The sequence below is a fragment of the Rhea pennata genome, chromosome 10 (genome assembly GCF_028389875.1).
Source record: "Rhea pennata isolate bPtePen1 chromosome 10, bPtePen1.pri, whole genome shotgun sequence".
Lineage (NCBI taxonomy): Eukaryota > Metazoa > Chordata > Aves > Rheiformes > Rheidae > Rhea > Rhea pennata.
The window spans coordinates 10,817,558-10,841,311 of record NC_084672.1 but is presented as its reverse complement, the minus strand read 5'-3'; the positions used below and the strand labels follow the sequence as shown (position 1 = coordinate 10,841,311).

At 40.4% G+C, this 23,754-nt stretch overlaps 1 protein-coding gene across 7 annotated transcripts in view; it reads left to right on the top strand.

Annotated features, from left to right (window-relative positions):
• Nucleotides 1-23,754, top strand: part of ADAMTSL3 (ADAMTS like 3) — a 193,237-nt gene that overhangs the window by 143,553 nt on the left and 25,930 nt on the right. For 6 of the 7 annotated variants that reach the window (XM_062583673.1, XM_062583670.1, XM_062583671.1 and 3 more), the window contains 7 exons: nucleotides 5,554-5,840; nucleotides 13,022-13,151; nucleotides 14,236-14,428; nucleotides 15,078-15,257; nucleotides 16,145-16,298; nucleotides 20,390-21,470; nucleotides 23,573-23,700. In XM_062583673.1, the coding sequence (XP_062439657.1) occupies nucleotides 5,554-5,840; nucleotides 13,022-13,151; nucleotides 14,236-14,428; nucleotides 15,078-15,257; nucleotides 16,145-16,298; nucleotides 20,390-21,470; nucleotides 23,573-23,700 (2,153 nt within the window). Of the gene's footprint in view, nucleotides 1-5,553; nucleotides 5,841-13,021; nucleotides 13,152-14,235; nucleotides 14,429-15,077; nucleotides 15,258-16,144; nucleotides 16,299-20,389; nucleotides 21,471-23,572; nucleotides 23,701-23,754 lie in introns of those variants that run through there. The other variant, XM_062583676.1, reaches the window with a different exon arrangement.

Genomic DNA, 23,754 nt, shown 5'->3' with positions numbered 1-23,754 from the left:
AAATGACCAGTCTATTCCACTGAAACCACAGTGTGGATGCCGCTTTATGTGTGAGTTCTCAGTGCAGCTCTCATCACAGGTCTCCAGTTTCCTGGAATTTTTTCCTGTTGACTTGGATATTCTTATTCTTGCTTTGGAGACCTACCTTTACCTTGTCTTTTAATCCTTATCCTGTTCCAAGAATCTTTACTTCACACTTTTCAGTGGCATCTTCACCCAAATCTAACAGAGTTTCTCCGGACACTTCTTGCTGATGACTCTTCTCTGCCATCTTCCTCTTTACTATGTTGCTGGGGTTCTTGTACTTTCCTAGTCTTGGTGCTCTGTGCTCCCTAGGACCCAAATGTAATAGTCCAGCCAGATTCCCTATTAGTTTTCTCTTGCTGATGATGTCTTCTAGCAGCACTTGCTCTGATCCTTGTTCTTCTGAGGAAGCTGGCAAGTGAGGAGAAGTAAAAAATAATAAAGTTGAGATTACCTTGCTGAGAATAGTGAATAATGTAGACTGATGCCTGGCTTCCAGCTAGAGTCAACTGTACTGTATGTCTCACTACCCTGTAACAGGAGATGAAGGGCTTAAAAGGAGCCACAGCCATTGAAACTGGTTATTCAAGACCACGTTTTCCAACAGAGCTGAACAATTCTACTTTCGTTCCTTTTCTTGGGTTGCCTGTTGGTCACCTGAGTAGTGTTTGGCAAACAGAGCAGTTTCTTGCATGATGCTTTAAATCTCATGCCCTAACTGCTCCAGTCTTTTTCAGCTGCATTACGATACTTGGGTCAGAGATTAGGATATAAAGAGAAACTGTAACAAAAGGTTGTTACTCCTCCCAGAATAAATTATAACAGTATTTCCCTCTGCTTTGGATATGTATAACTTTTGCTTTATGTAATTTATACATGGCACAGCATAATAAATCATTGTCCATCTTTGCCTCCCTGGGGATTTATCACATCCTTGGTAGAACGGCATTGCTTCCAGTCTTAGTTACTCTCTTGTCATCCAAACTAAAACCACAATATGGAGTCTCAACTTCTAGTCCATCCTTTTATTACAATTATTTTTCTGTGCTTTTGGGTGATACTTTAGTTGATAATAAATAAGAGAATAAATGCAGCTGCATTTTAGAACCCACAAATGATGAATATGCCAAACTAGCTTGTGGAAGATAAATATTTCTGCCGCTGTGGTCTACCATGGCTGGTATCCTGAATTTTTATAGAGGGTGAATGTTCAAAAGCTTTTTTTCTTTTTTATTATTAGAAAAATAAAAAATGACTGCCCTTAAAGTGAGGCCAAGAAAAATGTAGGTCTGACCTTTTCAGTTTTTAGTTGTGGAATGTGATGACAGTTGATACCAATCATTATTTTAAATGTTCCTCCCTTGAGCCTTCTTAGTTACAGTGAGATTCACAGAGAAGCTTCAGCATAATTTTGCACCCTTCTTTTAATCACAAGCTAAAGAAATAGACACCTCACTGCCTTTCTTTCTCGTGGTTCAGGACAAAATTAAAATGTTTTCAGAAGCATGTTTTTTCAGCAATCCGAGCTAAAAACTAATCACAGGGTTCATAGAGTTGCACTAGCTCAAAGTGAAATGCAGTATCACAAAGGCTCCTGCTCATTGCATTGATGAGTCATTTTTACAGCAACTTTCCCACCGTGTGATCGATAATAAAGAATTAAACATTTTTCCGTGCTTTGTCTCTGAAAGTGGAGTGATCATTTAGTCAAACACATTAGGCTTGGGGTTAATAAAATGTGTAGTAATGCAGCTCTGCTTAGAGCAGGCGACAGTGGTGGTTCAGTGATGAGCAGGGTGCCAGTGCTGCTCCAGTAAGCAGCCAGCGTTTCAGATGCCTCCGCAAACTTTTATCCAGGCTCCTTGAATCTGTAGGGTGGGACTGCAAATATCACAAGAGCAGCCTTTTTTCAGGATTTAGGCATTTCCTGCCTTAACTGAAAGCAAGGACTGTAGGCAATAGGAAAATAGTAAGAGACACCACGTTCTCCAAGTTGTTAAGAGTGCTGCAGAAGGCTGTGCTGGGTTGTTTTCAGGCCAGATTTGATTAGGTTGGGTTGGGCTAGTCTGTCCCAGTTTTACTGTCAGTAGTTTTTCCAAGTGTGCCAAGTGAATGCACTCTTCCCTTACTGTTAGACTGATAATACCGTGTAGGAGATATATTCTCCACTGTGACTGCAGCGTGTGCATCATTTATAACTGTGCAAATAATTTTAGTAGCATTTGATGTGTGTATTGCACTGGTAAGAATGACTGTACAAAAAGACTGATTGTGAAAAGCTGTGTCTGCTCTCCTTTGCGGCTTTTCTTTCCTTTTTTTTTTTTTCTTTTTATCAGAAAGAAGAAAAGGAGTCTCATCTACAAACTTAAAGGGCTCAGAAAATTTTCAGAATTACCATGATTCTCTCTGTTCCATTATAAATCCCTAATGATCTGCAGGGCATTGCAATACAAGTAGTGCTTTGATACTACTTAATCCTCACCCGAGATCACTCTGAGTGTACCTTAATCAAAGGAGAGTAAATTTCCATTTGCTTCAGAGAATTACTGAGTCCAAATCATTGCTGTGTGTGCTGTGAATGTCAACCAATTAAAAATAAATCACTTCTGAGGCTGAAGGATAATTTACTTTAATGATCTCTCTTACAGGCTTTGGAGGTGCATATCTTAAATAATTTTTTTTAAAAAAATATCATCTGTTCAAACTCAAAATTTAGCTAAAACACCAACCTCTATTCTCTAGAGCTCTGACACTGTTCAGCCAATTCCATGCTCTCGTTTTGTATTATCAGCTTCCACTGGCTTCTGTTAAAAGTACTTAATATAAAGTATGACATTAAAAAGGTCTTCCCCTGGAAAGTTCTATTATTGGGGATTTTGGTGGCTAGGTAGTCACGTGACTAGTCTAGCAAATGGCAAGGTAGAATAAAAAAAATTATTATTATATTTTTTTTAATTTTACACTTCACTATAAGATCCCAGACACTAATATTCAACAGGAAAACCTCTATTACAATATAGCCTTGCTATAAGTCAAAGGAAGAATGCTTAGAATTTTCTAAGTTTCTTTATAAATCAATTGGTTGCTGAATGAAAGAATTGCTGTGGTTCAAATTTTCCTTTCAAACAGTTATACGGGATTTTGAAGGAATGCATCATACATTATTTTTGGAATGCTTTAATGCATTCAACTAACAGTATACAAAATTAATACTAATTTCTGGTATGCTGCTGTCATGCTTCCCCCCCCCCCCAAAAAAAAAAAAAAAAAAAAAAAAAAAAAAAAAAAAAAAAAGGTTCTTTTCTTTCAAACCGTAAAGTGGTAGGTGTGGTTTGAACACTGAGCAAATCTAACTATGGATGTCCATTAGTTCTATTTTTCAAATAAGATTCATGACTGCAAATAGAGTTATATATTCCCTAGAAACAGATGAATTTTGGAGAGCAAAATCAGAATTTTTTTATGCCTGTCCACAATGGACTTGATCCAATAAAGCTCTTGAGTGCAGGTTTAACTCTGAGCGTGTTATAGTCTTGCTGACTTCAAAGGTCTGCTACTATGCTCAAAGTTAGGCATGTGCTTAATTGTTTTGCTGGATCAGCGCCATTCTGACGTGGCGAACCTAAGTGGTCCGCATGGCTCTCTTTGGAAAGATTGTGAAATCTGATTCAGGGTGAAGGTGATTTTAGCTGTGGGGTAAGAGAAATCCTTCCTTTGTAGCAGCTTTTCCCACAGATGTTCGGTTAGAATTTGTTGTCAAAAGCATCTAGACATTGACCCATCAGCTGTGTCTGTGGACTAGATTGGCCTTTGGGTGGTACCAGTGTGGCATTTACGCTGTTTTTGTAACTGTAGGGTACCTCATCCACCATTTTGACAATATCCTTCCAATAAAAATTGGTCTGGTCATGTACTTCCAAGATTGTTGGACTTGTGAAGTGAAGAATATTCTTAGCTTTCCTTGGTTTCAGGAGGCGTTGGGAATACTGAGCTCCTCACTGAAGCCTGTCAGCAGCAAGAGCCATGTGACTAAAACTTTGAGGCTCTGTTAAGGAAACCTGGAAGTGGCAAACTTTGACCTCTTCACTTATCTTTTCAGTAGAGTTAAAAAGGTATTTCCTCAAGAGCTCTTTGAAGAATAGTCAGCTACCTTGTAACTTTTATTAGAGGAGGGAAGAATAGCTCTTCTCCGCTCTTCTGCAGGACGTGTTGGGTGGCCGCCCCCAGGCTGTGCTGAGTATCCTTGCGGGCTGCCCAGTCATCTGGCCTCCTTTCTCCTTCGATTCTTCCTCTGTGTATACTGGCAAGAAATAGGTGGCTCAAGATGATTAACTTGTCCGCAGAATCAACCACACTGTGTTGACATTTTTCGATGTTTAGTGTGTACACGGAGTGTAAATACTTGCTTTTGTTCATCTTCCATGACTTATGTTCTTAAGGCTGCTTTCTTGCAGTAAACGTTATTTTTAATCAAAGAGGAGGGAAATCTTTGGATCCTGATTTGGATTTTTCTCCTAGAAACATTTTTAGCATTGGTCATATAAATTCCCATATTTCTCCCATCTATTTTTCAATCGTCAGCTGCATTTGAACCTATAATAAAAAGAAGCAATTGCAATTTCTTGAGAAAACTCTATATTTGATTTCATGTAAATTGTACCCCAAAGCCAACCAAGATGACTTTGTTAATGAAACTCGGCCTCTTGGCTTTAGTGTCATTTTGAAAATTACTATTGGATATGAATGTGACCCTTGAAGTAAGAGAATATTATAGACTAAAACCCCCTTTCTTCATTAAATTGATGATCTGTAAAGCAAGATTTTATTATAGTTCATTGGGAGTATAAAAGCTTTCTGATAGAAATGATGGATTATAAACTGAGCAGGTTAGACCTCTTTATTGAAGATGAAGGACTTTTTATGAGATTAGATCTGAATAGCAGCCTAAATGTTGGGCACTGGAGACAGCTACATTTGAAAAGGGCCTTTCTTTAGTTCATCGTGGTTACTATGAGGTACAGTGACAGCCCTTTGCGGAAATTTAGAGACTGCAAATATACCTTTGGCATATGCGTAACTTTGCATACCTGGAGAGCCCTTGAATCATATATATGTATATGTATGTATGCATGCATGTGTTCCTGGAGTTTCTCCTTTTTTATTTTTTTCCTTTTTACACCATTTACGGAGTTTGGGAAAACCTTTAGGTGATGTCCTTTCCCCCTCAGAAAGGAAAGAGCTTTCCCTGTTCCTCATGATTTTTCTTCTTTTTACTTTTTCCTTCCTTCCCCTCTCTCCCTCCTTTTTTTCTGTTGTATTTAATGAATTTTGAGAGATGGTTTTGGATGAGAGACAAGTGAGAGATTTAAATAATTATGATTATTTAACCATCAAGTAGCATTATGTATTATCTCCTTGGCATATAATGCATACATTTATATCTTTGAGCTGCGTTTTGACTGGGTACATGCAGGCGTAAGTATGCGAAATTAAATGCAAATGTCTCTGCTGCACTGTGGTTATTTGCAGGTTTATTCCAGAGCCCTGGTCTCCGTGCAGTGCCACATGTGGCAATGGCATACAGGTGCGGGACGTGAAGTGCCGAATTCTTCTCGCTTTTACACAGACTGAGGTGGAACTGCCGGAGGAGGAATGTGAAGATGTGAAGCCACCAACAGAACGAGGATGTCACCAGGCACCCTGTGACAGTGATCCTATCCCTCACACACCAGAGTTTTCACATGCTGAAGATGGCAATTTGATTTATGACTGGGAGTACATTGGCTTTACTCCTTGCTCAGCCACATGTCTTGGAGGTACTTTTATTTATTTATTTATTTATTTATTTTATCAGGAGTTGTAGAATTTGGCATTGTTTGATATTGTTGGATCTTCTATTAGTGTCACACCAAATTAGCTACACTGATATGTAGGAAGAATGCAGCCTCAACTTTTAACTTATTTTAAAATATTGCTAGAGTATTTTAAACCAGTATGGTGTCTTGAAATCCTGTGTTCAAAAACTGAACTTCATTTGGTTAAATAGGGTTAAAGTTGTTGATGCAGCCATTTGCTTCAGTCTTGATATTGCAGGTATCATTTTTGTGCTATTAAAGATTGAAGAGTATAAGCTCAGCTGTCAGGCAGTTGGTGGTACCAGCATGTTAAATGTGTCAGTGATGGGCATGTTTAAATGGTCTGTCTTTCCCTAGGGACTGAAAGTGTATAGTTTCAAAGTTAAAATTCTCATGTTAGTTTTCACTCATCTTCCAAAATGCTGCAATTTTCTGCAGTATAGTAGGAACACAAAGTTGTAGTTAGTGAGGCTTGATTTCAGTCTGATTGGCATGAAGATCAAGCAGGAGTTTGTTTAGGGTTTGGTTCAGAATATCACTGCATAGGAACTCCGTGCCATACATCTGTCTGCAAGTAGTTAGGCACATTCCTCTTTGGATGTAATCGAATCTCCCTGTCGTCCTAAGTACATGTTACTAGACAAGGTTGCTGGTGTTGCTACTACATACTGTACTTCGGGACCGAACACAGAAGTGAGTTATGAAGTGTTAAGTGGAAGCAGTGGAATTGTGAACACACCTATATATGACAGGAATGATGACATCAATGGGAAGTGAAGACAGTTGTACCCACAGAAGAAATATAAAATGTAGAAAAGGGGAGAGCAGCAACAGTTGGAATTGAAGAGCCAGTCTAGAGCTCGTAGAAAGTGGCCTCCTCTGTGTTATTCACCAGTTCAAAACTTGAAGACAGCAGTTGGGAGGGATGCCCCAGAACACTATCAGCAGGCTGGTAAGTGACTAATAAGAGCTGCCTTTATCGTTTAATAGTGCTCTTTCCTGATGGGATTGATCCGTAAGAACAGGAGCACACGTGATCACAAAAGGTGGTGGATCCCATTCCCCCCACTACCTTCAGTGGGCATTATGGATGGCCAAATTGTCTCTATTTTTACATTTTAATGAGATAATCTTTCGAGATAAGGAATTGTATTCTAAAGCAGAAACAAGGCTTTAATTACCTCTAAATTTTTAATTCTCATTCTTTTCATATCTCAACTGATTTTTGTCATGTGCAGTCACTTCATCGCCATCCTAAATCCACTTTGCTACTGCTTTTAGCCAGTATCTTTTTTCAGAGGGGTTCAAAATCTTAAAATTCTTTTAATTTTGAGGAGGTGAGCAGAATATGGGCTAAAATAATCTCTGTTTCTTTGCTTGCTGTTACACAGCGTAACATGATGTCTATGTTCATGATGTCTGTGTTTTTGCATGTGTGTTTGCTCATGCAGAAAGTTCACATAAAAAAGTGTGCTTGCCAGCTAAAGGTAACTTAAGGAGGCTGTTCTGAAAACAACAACTTCACTTGCCAGCATAAAGCAACCTTAAAATGACTAAAGAACAAAATCATAAGTTTGCCTTGATTTTGTTCCCAGTGGAGCTGAGCGGGAATTCTGCTGTTGACTTTTAGCCCCTTCATGAGTTTGTGAGATTGCCTGACCCAGAATTTTCCTGTAAGTGTTCATGAAAATCTAACTGTTTGTTGGAGAGGGAATAGAAATGAGACATTTAAAGAAGTCTGAAAGTAAAATGTCTTTTTGTGTTCTTGAGACTTCTGTGTTATCACCAGCCCTATGTGTAGGCATTCCTCTGCGTGCTGCTCTGGGGAAACGTGGGTGGTTGCGAGGACATTTTCTCGATGAACAGCCTCAGCCGTCCCTGAGCTGTCATGCTGGTTAGGTAATAGTGAATTTTTCCTTTCATCAGTTCTGTGCTTCTTGCTGCCTTGGCAGACACTTTCCAACAGACCAAAAATTACCTGCCGATAAATAGTTATAAGGGACCCAGACATCTCTTCTGTTTCCAACTCATTGCAAGGTACTAACTAATGATCTCACTGTGTCTACTATTTTTCCATTGTGTAGTTCAAAGGATCTGATCCATTTCTGCTAAATTTTATGTCCAAATCTCATTTCAATTAGATGAACTCTTTAGTTACAAGAAATAAATGTTGTCTGAGTTTGGAATATCCCAATGTAATGTGAATTATATTAGGTATTTTGTCTCTAGTATGTATGTATCTAGCAGTGGCTATTAAAATAAATTCCTGAGGATTTCTCAATCCTTGGAAGTCCCCCCCCAACGTTTCTTAGCACTTGCCTGTCTCCGAACGAGGGAAAGCGGCGGCGGCGAAGCCGGCTGCGAGCTTTACGGCCGCTGCTCGAGCAAGGGCTGAATCTCTGTTTCAGTGCTCGTCACTTACAGCACTTTTTTAAATCCACGTGCAGGCTAGACATTTAATTTGAACTCTCCGCTGGCCCCTCTCCTGAGCAGAGGTAAAAATGCAGACGGTAACGTTCTTTCCGAGGTCGGGGAATTACCGGGATAGAGCAGTCTGCAGCTCGTTACCGGACGCCGGCTCTGCCTTCGAGCTCAGCCCCTTCGCGAGGTTTTAGCGGCCGATCGCCGGGAGGCCGCGGGCGCCGTGGGCGCTTCCCGCGCCCCGGCGGGGTGGCTCGCGGCGCGGCGTCGCGGGTGCCTCGAGCTCGTCGCCCCCGAGGACCGCGCGGCTGCGCTGCGCCGGGAATCGTGGTTGATACCTCCGCCGTCAGTCTTTCCACGTGGGCAAATGAAAGTTCTCTGCGTCGATTCGCTATGAGACAGGCGTCGCTTTTAAGATCCGTAGGGAACTGTTACCACCAGAAGACTAAAGAACTGTGTATTTTGTCTTCAGGACCTGAAGAAATCCCTAGCGGGAAATGAGTCAGCCGGGTGCCCTGGCAGCAAAGACCACTAGCAGTGCCCAAGTAAAAATTGTTTAGAGAGCGCGGGGTTTGCCTTGATTTTCCCAGATTTTTTTTTTTTTTTTTTAATCTGAAAAACTTTGGTCCTCATGCAGAAGCCCTCAACATAAGCATAATGTTATTTTTCATGGATTATCAGTGAGAATTTAGGTAATGATCAAAACAAACAGTATGACTGGTGAAAAGAAATGTTTTTCTTGCAATTTGTAGTATTTCTTCAGTGTTGTCAGTCAATTAACTAGTGAACGCTATTTTAAAGGGATATTCTCCGTTAAAAAATAATGGAGGTCTCTGTTCTAAAAATACCTGTAATTATAAAGGCGAATTCTAATAATTCCGTGTAATTCTTATTATTTGTATTCAAATGTTTCAAAGATTTATGATTCAGCCCCCCCCCCCCCCAAGTCATTATATTGGCTTGAAAATAATGATCTTAAAAAAACCCATATCTAGTTCCTTTTTCCCCCCCCCTGTGGTTTGAGCCTTGGAACCTTTAGAGTGCAGGCTTTTGTCTGGACCGTAATGGCTCAAAGTTTACTTTCTTATTTATCAGAAACCAGAGATTCTTAGAAAATTGCAGGATGCTGGCCATATTTTAAGGGCTTTTAAGAAAAACAGTGAGTATTGTGAGACTCGCAAATAAAGTGAGGGTGTTTGCAATAGTGTTGTCGGTAAGCTGGTAACTGGTTACTTCTCTAAGTAGGTTCCCTAACTACAGAGTCTAACCGCTTCCTCTTTTACAAGAGGACCATAAAATAACACTGCCGGTTTCAACAGATTTACAGGGAGACTCAAGCACATGTAGTTCTTGGAGCTTCTCCTGGGTTGTTTTCGGCCGCTATATGCATTAAGCTGAGACCAGTTGACAGAAAGAACTGACTGTTCTTCCTCTTCCAGGTATAGAATTGGCTGAAGAGATCAACCCGCTCTCCATTTACACAGCAACTTTTCCCCTCATTTTATTTTTACTCTAGAAAAGGCAGGACCGAAAAATCTGAATTTTTCCTCATACATTCCGATCTTTTAACACAGTTCCGTGCACTGTATATTTCATTGCACGGAAAAGCTTGTAAAAGAATGTAAATGTATGTGGTTTGAATGCTGGGTTAAAATAGAAATATTCTATTTCACTGAATAGTAGGATAATTACTACAATGGTGCATCAGATTACTGTAAAAATACTTAATGTTCCCTACTGCATACATAATGTTTTAGTTAAATTATCTACTATGTTTATATTATAAGTCAAGAAAGTCATACATATAAAACTTTGCTTGTTTGAATAATAGGTTTTTCCATTTTCCAATTTATATAAAGTAAAAAAATTATCTGTGATGGAAATTCCCAACCAAGAAAAAATTATACTTCAGGGCAAGAAAACTGAATAATTTTTGAGACATTTTCACAGCAGAGTTCAAGAAAGCACTGCATCAATTTAAGTGGAGTTATTTATTAAATAGAGTCCCTGAACTGAAAACAAGGAACAAGGAGGAACGGGGCAGCTTGCATTTTTAACAGCTCTACAATATCCATTTTGTGCTTACAGCATCAAAAGAGGGAGCTCTTTTTTCTTTAAATAAGACATATGTCGGAAGGAATCACTACTGTTTCTGCCGGTAGTTAAGCCAAAGGAAATATATGCTGCATATCGACTTTTTCTTGTGGTGGCACAATCAACGCCAGGCCAGCAATGGTTTAATGAACTGCACTGAAAAGCCTTACCTGGTGTAACGTGCCTTTTGCTTGTTTGGCTGACCAATTTAGTTTTTGCTACACTGGAATATAAAGTTCCTGTGGGATTATTACTGCTTTAGAAGGCCTGAAAGAAGTCTCCTTTCATTCCCCTCCCTTGGGTAAGGTATGTAGAAGATCTCTCATCCCAGCGCTCTCCAGAGCGGCATCACTTTTGACTGTGACATTCCCACATGGATGCAATAAAGGCAGCAGAATTGAAGGGGTGTAGCATAAGGTACAGAGGGTACCTGGATGCTTGACGTGTTCTTGACTGCTTGTCTGGTGACGCCGTTCGTAGCCCATGCTCTGCCAGAACGCGGTCTTTGCTTCTGTCCCGCGTGCTGTCAGCCTGGCGGTTCCTATGCGAGGTGATGGGGAGGCTGCTCCTGCGAGGCGCATGCACGAGGAGGAAGCGGACAGAGGGTTTGATTCCCTTTGTTGGAACAAAATGCAGAGTTCTAGAAAAAATGATTGTGTCATAGTTTCTCTTGTTTGGGCGTTTTCGTGTCTGAGTTGTAGCCTTGGGGTGTTTGCTAGTGACGGGTTTTTCTCAGCCCTGCTAGTGAAATACGTTTTGCTAACGTGTGCCCTCCCTGTAATTTTCAATACTTTGATATAATAGCAACAAATAGTGGTCAGTCGTATTTAAGATCAGGTCTTTTGTTCCATAGAAGTTCATTGCTTTGTAGATGTAATGAAAACATTTGTATATAAAGGTCTTTCTAAACTGAAAATGAGTCCCAGAAGGGATCAAGAAGTGTACCAGAGAGCCTGAAAGAAATTGGAATCCGCATTATTGCACAAATCGCTGCTGCTAGATGCCTGTTTGCTATGTGAAAATGTCTGAAATCGGAAGAGTGGTTGAAGTGTCGCAAGGAAGGAGCATGATCATGGCTGGATGAAGATGCTGGACTGCAACAGAATTGCTTGTAGACAGAATAATTTTGGTCTATGAAGGGAAGGACTGTTTTCATGCTATGTTGTAACATACTGAGATGGATGGAAAAATGATAGAATCAAATGTTGACTTTTTGAATCGTCTGATGCTGCCCACATTGTTCTGTGCGACTGAGAAATGAGGATGACAAATTTGAGGCAGTGGTGGTGGTTGGAAACTCTTTGGGAGAATACATTACGGTGGCTTGTCACCGTTGCTAGAAATGGAAATTCTATGTGTCTGAAAGTCATGAAATACAAACCATTAACTTGGAACTTAAATTTTCAGTGCAAATTATTTCACTGAGCCCACTGAAATCTGAAGAGCTGATAATGATTACTGCCAAGGACCCTTCTTGTAGCAGCAGTCAGATTAGAGCAGAAGCAGTGGCAATTTCACAGGTGATGCCATCAAGTCATTAGTGAAGGGTTCTAGTTAAACCCCCCTTTAGAGCCTTCCAAGTTGAATCTGAGAAAAGAAATCTAACCTCCAGCTGAAAGCCTGTCTGTATCCTTACAAAATCCCTTGATGGAACTGAAAGATAGGAAGGAAATGGATTTCAGTTCTATAAACTGTGACTTTTTGTGGGTTTTGCAAGCCATTTTTACCATGAAGCAACAGTGTCCATAGTATTTTAGGTTTTTTCTGTCCTACACAGTCATGATAATTTTCATTGCTTATATATAACATCCCAGATGCAGAGGATCCCCAAAGTACTTCACAAAATTTCCTGTGTTTAAAGTGAGCAAGGCCTTTATACTAGTACAGTACCCAAGTCGGATAATTACATAGTTTTAAAATTAAAAAAAAAATCACAAAATGTGTGTTATCTAAGCTATCTTGTTCTAAACCAAACTTATTTAAGACTTGTAGAAATTTGAGTATTATTAATCTTTCATGCTTCAGTCATAAGATCCACATAGTAAGAGCTGGGGATCAGAAGGTGCCAAGATTGGTCCTGAGGAAGGACAACTCTCATCCTGAAGCCAATTTGCTGCCTTCGGCCAAACTGTCATGTCTCTTGGAACCTTTCTGTTCAGTCAGCCATTCTCCAGGCTACAGTTTTGCAAGTTTTATGTATTTTTCATTATTGTTTTTGCAGATCTTTAGCTCCTTAGAGTCCAGGCAGGTGAAAAGGAATCATTTATATCCTGATTTTGGCAATAAAAGAATTAACTGGCTTGAGAGCATTGCAGAACCAGGGGGATCTAGTATTGGATGGTATGGAGAGAGAGAGATGAAAGCTCTTGGAAGCTTATTTTCTGTTGTTTTTCGGCTTAGAGGTAGAGTATCAAAGTAAGCTTTTTAGATATCACAGAATGCTAAATGTAATCCACAAGTATCTTTCGAGCTTCAAACATATATGTTAACTCCAGTGTTCTTTTCTGACTTGAGAAGTTAATTTTAGATACTGCCATCTAATGCAGTGTTTAGAGATTTTTTCACTGTGTTTTACAGAAATCTCTTCCATCTGCAGTGTCTCATAAGCGTTTTCCTTTTTAATTCAGGAACACAAGAAGCCATTGCAATGTGCCTACACGTGGAGACAAAACAAGCTGTCAATGAGACCCTGTGCGACCGTTCCAAGAGACCACCACCAATGGCTCGTGTTTGCAACGTGAACCTTTGCCCTCCGAGGTATACTGTAATCGTGAAATCATATTGTGGAAAAGAAATGGTCAATGTGGCTTAAATAAACATTGGCTTTCCTAGAAAAGGGTCAGATTGCAGGACTGTGGTCTTGCTTTGGGATGAAATTTCACTGCTTCTGTGTTTAACAAGGTTGTTGGGCTTTTCTTTTTTTCTTTTCTTTTTTTTTTTTTTTTTTGTCCTGCTCACTGCTTTCCCGCACTTCACATCTCACTAATAAAATAGGCAACATTTTCTGAAATAAATCTTTTCTGTTGAGACATTTGCTAGAGATGGAAAAGCAACATTTTCTCCTCTAGTAGAACCAACAAATTTTTCAGACAATTTCGCAAAAAATAAGGAATATTTACTTTCTGTCATTACAGAATGAAAAATTACAATGAAATCATGCTTTAGATTAAAAGTTATTTTAATTACATGCTTTTTTGAGAGCCACATATAGTTCTGATGGATTTCTTTGTTTGCTCAGAGATACTGGGGAAAGAACAAAAACAGTCCAAGTCCAAGAAAACCTAGCTAATTTGGTTACTGAAAGGGCCATATGTAAAATTTTGACATGTGTTGCCTTATTTACCCACTTTTGATCTCTGACATTCCTGATCCTTTGCATATTGTTTCTGCAGTGTGTTTGCAGAGACCTTCTTCTCCAAAATGTAAGGAAGAGAAGTTAACAGGAACAGGATGTTTTATAGAAAATGTATACACACTTAAAGAAAGTTTTGTAAATGTACGAAAGGTCATATTTATATGTATAAATGTAAATGTTAGCAGATTGGCAAGAGGAAACCTTTTTTTTTTTTTTTTTAATGAGGAGCATTATGAAAATAAATTCTGGAGTCAAATTTACTTGGAATGATTCTTTATTGCTTTATTATAAATAACTTAGTCATCTCTTTGTTACGTATAGGTTTAAAATTCTAGTTTATAATTTTGTTTTTCAGCAAAAACAAGCAATGTTTTAGCTATCTATCAATAAATATACCTTCTGTTATTTTTTGCTAGGTTCTGCCTGGGTAGGATTGCCTGTAGTGTGTTGCTAAAATGTGGGCTTTTGGTTGTGTTCTTGGAACAGGTGGCAAAGTGGCCTGTGGAGACGGTGCTCAGCTACGTGCGGCGTTGGGATACAGACCAGAGATGTGTTCTGCCAGCAGCCAGGAGGATCTACAGTTGCTCCTGAAGACTGCAAAGACAAAAAGCCTCACTCGTTACAAGCTTGTAACCAGATTGATTGCCCCCCCGTTTGGCATGTTGAGGAATGGCAACAGGTATTGACTGGGTTATAGGCAGTGTTCCTCTGATGAGGTACTTAAAATTCTCTAGTTGGAATAGCATTGAAGAGAGATCCGAAATGTTAGCATCTGAGTGTTTCAACTGATTTCATTAGAGCAAATTATTCCAGAATTAAAAATAGTACTTTTCACCAGTATGCCAACAAGCACCCTCAAGGTGAGATGCTAAATCCTATTTAAGGTTTCAGAAGGCTGGATCTCAGTTACTGCAGACATCACCTCTTTTTCTATACTCTGAAAGTATCATAACCTACTTTTGGAGATATTGCTTCTTCTTTTGTTTTGTTTTGTCTCAAAGATATTCAAAAACTCTCCCTAGGTATATTAACTGATGTTCAGCATAGTTGGATCTATGTGCAAGATGCACATTTTTCTTTAAGATTTCTCCTAATTAATTGCACCTGGGTAGTATGACTTTACTTTAGCAGTTAGGTTCTCCTCACCTGTAATATATTAGCTAAATGTTTTTAGCAGAAGAATTTTGTGTCCTACTTGCTTTTTAATTGAGACTACATGTCATTTTTCAATAATTATGGGGAGCCTTAATGTTTATGCATAACAGTGTGATGGAGGAGCACAAGGTATCCATGCAAGTATAAATGCTATGTTCTTTTCTTCTCCTTAGTGTTCACGTACCTGTGGAAGAGGGATTCAGAGCCGCAAAGTGTACTGCAAGCAGCTGTTGACAGATGGAAGTTTTCTAAAACACCCTGATGAGATCTGCCAGGAACCTAAATTGCCAGATAGTAAACCATGTGCAAAAGTTGATTGTCCTCCTCAACTAGTTGTAGGAGAATGGTCCAAGGTGAGCAGCCTGCAACAAGGGTGAACCAAAACCTTCAAATGCAACATAAACACCAAAGATTTATCCTTGGGTGAACGACAGATGATAGAATTAGCAAGTTCATAGAGTACCTGAAGATTTCACAAAGCATGTAGCTGGACTAAACTGTGTATATTCATCCAGTCCAGTTAATGAATTGGAAAGGGGTGATTTGGAAAGTTGGCTGTCCAAGAAAGCAAATCTTTTCAGGAGCCCTGTACCTTTATTCCACATAGATTCCAAATAGAGCTACCTGCCTACAACCATATGAATCACATCTCCCTTCTTCAGCTGTGTTTAAGTTGCTGAAGGAAAGGCTGTAATGCTGTTTGAAATTTTCCATTATGAATGCTTTCTGCCAGACATGTTTGGCTATTAAGTATTTTGTAGAAGGATTTTTGAAAAGCAAATCTTTGCATTATATTGCAGTACTTCCTCTTTCTTTCCCATTTAATTGAAGCTTGCCACCACTCCCATCCAAAATGATTTAGAACAAGCTACTTACAATTAAAGGTCTGTGCAATATGAACTAGGAGAGCGAGTTGAGAGACGTGACACAGACTGTTTAGAACGTGCTGAATTGCTTCTCTTAGAAGACTACATCTCACTCCTCTGTTCTGCCCACAGTGGGACATACAGAAATACTGTTGTGTTATTTTAATTGTTCCTGAGCTGTTTGCTGGAAAAGAATTAGCTGTCTTATATTCAGATTGCCTGGGAAAGTGCAGAGTTTAATGTCTGGATAACAAGGATTTGTATGAAATAGAGCTCATTAGTGCATGCGTGCACTCCCCCCCCCTCCAAATTTAAAATTAGCACATGTGGAGTGGGATAGCAGGTTTAGTTTGACTGCATCCTTCTTTTCACAGTGCTCAGTAAGCTGCGGTGTTGGAATCCAGCGAAGGAAACTTGCCTGCCAAAAGCTAACAGCAAAGGGCCAATATGTCGCATTAAATGGATCAATGTGTAGCGGTCTGTCTCCTTCACTGCTTGTAAGGTCTTGTCAGATGAATGCCTGCAATAGTAAGTGTGTTACTTTTTGTAGTTTCCTACTGATTTGGGTTGAACTATGTATTAAGAAAAATTGGTATACAGGCTGTTTATTCAACTCATCTCCCTACACTTTCACAACTTCGCTAAGCTGGGATGAATTGAATGTTGTAATTACTAGATAAGCAATAACAAGATTTTTTTTCCAGTTAGTTGAAAATATATTTTATGGTCTAAAAAAGTAGCCTTTGAATACTTCAGTGATGCCTTCACCTTCATACTTCATATTTACATTTGGTATGATTTTGCCTTTTCCTTTACACTATCCCAAGTGCAAAAATCGCCTCAATTGAGTATACAATTACAAAGGACATTAGGAAAGATAAGAATACAGCTCTGGCTTGTCTTTTCACTTTACATTTGTATTGCACTGGACATTTTGCTTAGCATGGTGGAATTCAAAACCTGAAACTCTGTGCCAGTGATAACTTATGGTATAATTTCTATCTTTCCGTATACAAATGAGAATCCCAGTCTCATGAGCCTTGCAGGAAGTGATGACAGTATGGGAACACAGTTTTTAAAAAAATCCAGTCTTATTATTCCCTACATAAGGATCTATTAAGAAAAGACTATCTATAGGATATCTATGGTTATGTTATTGATAGCAGTTGCACTAATTGCGCATGCGAAACACCCAGGGAAATATGGTGCACCATTTTAAGTGCAGGTTCTGAACCTACGTTCTCCTGCCTTTAGAAAGGAGAGGGTTAGTTTGGAGGCTGAGGGGAGAGGGAAAAGAAAGTTAGAAGAGGAGAGTATCAGTTTGTAGGTTTGGGCGGAGAGGGGGGACAACAGCCTTCGTGAATGGCCTGTTTCTGATCACACGGAGGGACACATTTTGACCTAATTCATAATACTATAAAGAAATAGTTACTTTATACATTTTCAAGCTTTGCTTAAAAAGTTATTCACAAAACAAAATAAGAAATAGAGTAATTACTGATTCATACATAATATGAAACTTCTTTTCCTGGACTGTGTTTCAGATTAACATGCCAAAATCCTGAGGTTCAAAACTCCACTTAAATAAAGCCCTGTGGACTTTCAGGAATGTCCTTGGCATAAGGTTTAATAAAATATTTTGAGCTGCATATCTATCTGAATTTAATTAATTGTGGATAGTTGAATGGCAGTGTAGCTGCTTTGCAAATTGCTTAGTACAGACTGATATTAAATTATGTTGCCAGCTGCCACCCCAGCACCAAGGAAGCAGGGCGCTGGATGGCCAGGAGCGCTCCCGTACCCAGCAGGCACAGACCAAGCATAGGGAAGCTGATCGCTGTTCTCCCCTCCTTCACCACTGCCGCGGGAACCAGGGGAGCTCCTGCAGCCCAGCTGTGCCCGGCAATTCCCCGCGTACGTGCCAGCAGGGCAGGGGAAGGCGTGAGGCACGTCCATACCCGCAGCTACAGTTTGGTTTTGGCAGGACCGGGCTCCTCAAGCACGCGGCACCTGGTGCATGTTTTGCTCGGGGACGCTGCAAGTGGCTTTCCTCCCGGTGTCCTTTGGGAGCAGCGTTTCGGAGCGCGGCTCTGCAAGGCTCTGCTTCCACGGCCCAGCTGGGCTGCTTTATTTTTACCATCTCGTGACGTGCTGAGGCTTTTTAGACTCAATCTTCTACCCTGGGGCTGGTAATTGTAGCTATTTTCTACTTAATATTAGCTGTGTTAAGTCAGAAACAGTCCCAGCTCTGTGGGCTCGGAGAAATAGCACCAGTGTGGCCCTGCGGTCACCAGACCCGCTGCGTGGCCGAAGCTGTGCAGCCCCGTTAGAGGTCGGAGCTGTGGACGGATTTGTACCGGGTGATAATGAGGTCCAACGGCTCCAGCACGACCTCGGCATGAAGCGAGATTTACCTTGCAGAAAAAACCCTCCCACGCAGCCCGTTACCTCAACAGCTGCGAGACTGGATGATACTAAGGATCTAGAAAAATCGTACTTCTGTGGCCTTATTTATATGACTGTATATATTTATATGGCCTGCCATCCACAACTCTGAACTTTGGTTCACTCCTAACCTTGCCCACCAGTCACCAGTAAAAATATACACTCACTCTTTAGTGCTGAACTGCTAATGAGAGCTAGTGGTCTGTCTTTAAAAAAAAGAAAAAAATGAAATGGATGAGACTTGTTAACATATTTAGAAGTATGCGCTGGGTTTAGTTCCATGTTGGAATAACTAGTGTAAACAGAGCACAGCCTGAAGTATTTTAATTTGTGTGTTTAAAGTTACACTCACTGTGTCTGTAAGATGGATTTGGAAATTGAAGATTTAATACTGGAACGTTTCCCTAAAAATAAATATTTGGGGCCCAATAACTTATTAAAAACAGGGCGCTACTTTAATAATTTTAGTAAACTCAGTGCCTAAAGCAATTTATTTGTTGTACCATATAAAATGGTTGAGGGAACTGTATCTGGATAATGAATACTGATTTAAAAGCTGTGTAATTATGAAACCATGATATCCCCACCGGTCTGAACTCATACCCAAAACATTGAAAATAACCATTTTGTTTTATAAGCGTAAGAATGCACTCTGGGGTGTAGTTCGTATAGTGTACACACTTATTGAATGCTTGAAGCATTTAGCTTTTCACCTATTTCTTCACAGCGTATTTGAAGCGTATGTATGCCAGGAGCAGGCAGTTTTTCCAGCGTCGTTTTGTGTGCCACCGGTGTGGCTGTCCCTCGGCGCGCGCGCGTGCTGCCGGGTGGAGGGGCCGCGAGGACTCGCGAGTCGGGCACGTGGAGGAGTGTTTCTGTTTACGTGCCCGTGCTGTGCCCCGCTGAGCCTGGGTTTCGTGTCTGCTGCGTCGCGGAGGGCCGGGCCGGGCCGCCCAGCGCCGCGGGGCCGGTCCCCGGCGCCAGGCCCGGCTCGTCCCAGCTGGCCGCTTGCACCTTACGGGCAGGGAGCCGCGGGCGAGCGGCCGCAGGCGGGCGGCCCCGGCTCCGCTCCTCCTCCAGCTCTGTATTTCTCACCTGCTGAGCGTTTTCACAGGTCGCGGCCGCCGATCGCAGCGGGGAGGGTAGCTGGCAGCCGGGAGCGGCGGCAGCGGTATCCGCAGTCCTGCGGCCGTTCGGACGTTGTCTCCGGTGCCGCTGTGGCCGCCGCTGCTGGGAAAGCCTGCCGGCGCTGGTGGCCGTTCGCGCAGCTCCCTAGAAACCTTGTGGCATCCGAGTGCCTTCGGCACAACGCAGGAGGAGCCTCGTGATGTCCGGTGTCTCCGTACCCGGTCCGCAAGACGCTTTATTCAGTATTGCCTGCCTTTGCCGATTCAGCCGACTACTCCATCCAGCCTCTCAAAGCTTTGACTTCTTTCCCTCTCTCCTCCCTTCCCTCTCTACATTTTTGGCACAACTCATCTTTCAACCCAAAGAAATTGCCCTCAGTCAGTGATGGTAGGATGCCTTTGCTCGTTGCATCTACCGTGTCTTCACTGGCTATTTCTTTCGCCTCCTGTGTTGCTATCGGTTTGGCTGCAATCTGCCAGACGACCAGCAAGGGCAGCCAACAATTTAAATAAGAGTCAAGGGGAGCCTTACGTTTCAGAGAGATTTTGTTTTATTTAGGTCATTCTGCACTCAACAGTGCTCAAATGTGGGGAAAGTGATAATGTGTTCAAGTCTTTTGATTCAATTTTCAATCGTTTCACTTACGCTTAGACTTTCTGAGGCAGCAATAGGAAATATAAGCATAATCTGATTTTATATAGACATACTATATACATGAATATATTGTACAATACATGGTTATATACATTGATGTAGGTGTACACCATTTATGTCTTTCATATAGGTATATGTTGTCTGTAGCTTTTAATTGTTAGGAAATTTAGGAATTGTTAGGAGAAAGAGTAGTCTTGGCTGGTGTAGGGGAATGTTATGGTTTCATGTTCATATTTTTGCATTTTTGTGACTTGGATAAAAGCTCAGCATGTTGCAATTTGACTTGAACAAAGTTGGAAAAGACTCTGTCAAGCATTCTGTGAAAAGCAGATTTTGTTAGTGTGAGTGCCAATGATTAGATACTTTTCAACACTTGATTTTTTTTTTTTCAGAGATTAAAGCAAAGCTTCCAGAAAAGTATTCTGCTCATGGACCTCAGATCGTCAGCATTCGCCGAGTCTACATTCAAACGAGGCAAGAGAAGCGCATTAATTTTACGATCGGAAGCCGAGCCTACTTACTTCCAAAAACATCTGTTGTAATTAAGTGCCCTGTACGGAGGTTCCAGAAATCACTTATCCGGTGGGAGAAGGATGGGCAACACTTACAAAACTCTAAAAGACTTGGCATCACGAAGTCAGGTTCACTGAAAATACATAGTCTTGAAGCTACTGACATTGGGGTATACCGGTGTATTGCAGGCTCTGTACACGAAACATTTGTTCTCAAACTTATTGGTGCCGATAACAGATTAATAGAGCCACCAAACCTTAGAAAATATGCCAGTGAGAACGGTAATGCAGACCACAATGAGGCTAACAGCTTTGGAGCCAAGTGGCATAAAATGAGCAAAATGTGGCAAATGTGGAGTAAGAAGAACGAGCTCTATCTGGGTGACAGGCAAGTAAATGACCAACCGTTTCTGAGAAATCTTGAAACCTTTGGGAGCAATTCAGCAGAAGAATTCAGCTCTCGTGAATTCAAGAACAGACGGCTGGAAGCAGCGGTTCTTCAAGGCGCCTACAGCATGGACACGGTGCAGTTTGAAGAGCTGATAAGGAACATGAGTCAACTCATTGAAACTGGAGAAGTCACTGATGACCTGGCGTCCCAGCTCATTTATCAATTAGTTGCTGAATTAGCCAGGCCTCCACAGCCAACCACCGAAAAATGGCAGGGGGCCCAGGATGAGAAATTTGCCACAAAACTCGCAGGCAAATTTCCAAATGAATCAGAACGTTTCAGCACAAAACCTGTCAATAAGTTAATGTTTGACCAGAAGATTCCGGTTATTATGAGGCAAAAGCAAATTCCTGGAGTTTCCTTTAACAGAACAGTAACAGTACGAATTGGAAATACAGTTTTTCTGACCAAGAGTACTCGTACTGTCAATCTACTGTGTGAAACAGCTGGTACTAGTGAAGGGAAATATACTTGGACAAAAGATGGTGAGACATTAAAATCCTCTGACAAGTAAGTAAATATGTTTTCCTTTATTTTTAAATGACTTATTATGTCACCAACAACTGTTAAAATCCACCCTGCTGTGCAATATTAGAACACATACAGTTGCAAGAATGACGTATGTGTGAACACTGCCTTCCATCTTTTTATTTAAATAATTTTATTTTTGTTTCAAATGTCTGCCACGTTGTTTTGCTCTACCAATGTCCAAGTATACAGCCATTTCCACATTATTACATGGAAAGAGTGATCTTTGCATTAAGTGAAATGCTCTGGATAGCCTAAGTGTGTATTTTGTGGTCCACCTTGCTCATATCAGGTAATTAATATAATTTAATTTGATATGAATTTGTTTATTACCTGATATGAGCAAGGTATATTGCCTATTGGATTTGTTTTGTTTCATATACCACATATAGTGAGATCATTAAAAACTTCTACTATGCTAGAGATAAAAATCAATCTTACTTACTCCTCTTTTTATAGAAAGAAAATGCCATTGGTAACTTCACCATCCTTAAAAAAGAGGATAATTTCTAAGTATACCTGTAGCTGCACAACTTCAATTTAAAAAGCAAAAATGAATTTTTATGGCTTTTTAATACTTCTTAACTTCCAGACATTTCTGTTGAAGTAGGTGAAATACTAAAATAGCAAAGGACCTATGTTACTACCTCAGCTATACCTGAAGAAAAGTAGAGCAAGACTGTGTGATATTCAGATATTTGCTCAAAACTAAGCAAAGAGACTGACTTTTACTTCAGTGCTGATAACGTAGAAGCTCACCTGATAAGATTAACATTAACTTTGTGTGTGAGCCTCTTGGGATTATAGCTCGCTCTTGAGTAATGAAAAAAATGATTCTAAAATGATAAAGGCATTTTTGGATATTTCTCAACATACTTAACTGATTAACCCCACTGCCAAGAAAAATATATTTCTGCAGAGCTATCAATTAAAGCAAAGACAGCAAAACTAAGCCACTTCTAAAAGTGAAAATATTTTTAGAAACATGTAGCTCCTACTAGTTGTGTTTATTTTGTGAACTACATGTAATTTCCCATTGATTTCTTGCAACTGATATTTTCATTTTTGGGGAGGGGATGATATTTTGTTTATTTTTGAGTATCTTTTTGATTCCTAGTGCTTACTTTCATAAATTGCCTTCATTTTAGCCCAGATTGGCATTCTTGCACTTCAGGGCTATTTTGGCAAGTAGTTTTCCTTTTCCTACATTTTTTGCAGTAACACTTCTTATGCACACACACGCATATATATATTTATATATATTTTTATATATATACCTGCGCAAAAGCCAATGACACGAATAATATTACATCTGAAAAAATGCGAGGAGATGACCATTTTGTGTATCTGTTAAGTTTGTGAAAGAAGGCTGTGTGTTCTTCATGCATGAGAAGGCTTGTTTTGTTGGGGATCATGTATTTTTAATATGTTTTTGTATATCTCTTTCTTTTGTATATGTACTCAGTGTGGGAGAATGCCAGATCCACAGTTTTTTTTGGACATAACTAGTCTATGCCTGAGAAAAGTAACAAGGGAGAAAAGCACGACACATCCAGGGTGCTGTTTTCAGCCTCTTCCCCAGCCGGCGATGCTCTCTCTTGTCCTGCCACTGAGATGGCAGGCAAGTTAGGCAAGGTTTAATAGTAACAACAAAAAATCTCGAACTACACTAATTGGAAGTCAGATTAGCTCTTACATTTGCAAATTCTCTAATCCTGCTGAAAATCAATCTTGCTCTGGAGAAACGAATCTTTTGCCAACACCTTTAATTGTGATAGTCTGATTTCTTCACACTGTTGTTCCCGGGGGATTCTGGTTTATAGTAGCAAACTAACTGTACTCCAAAGTGCTGCAAATAGGACACAGTTTTTGGGGAAAAGGACTTTTCTGAAAGATCCTTCTGTATGTGAATCCTTATTGCTTCCCCCTCACCACCAAAGAGCAGACAGATGGTTATTCCATGCACTGGTCTAGATTAGTAAACACCTAAAAAGCAGTTTTGCTGCTCTACCTGTAAACCCTTGTAAGAAGACCCATTACAGCTGGGCCTCTCCCAGGACAGTAACCCTTGTCTTTTCTTGAAGGGTTATCCTAGACACCATTGGAAAAGTGCAGATTCAGAATCCTACTCGGAGGGAACTTGGTACCTATGGATGCCTGTTTGCTAATGACTTTGGTTTTGATATGGAAACATCTTTGCTGTTACGGGCAGGTAAGACTGTGGCATGCGTGGGATCAGGCATGTATTTTTTCATTCAAGCACCCA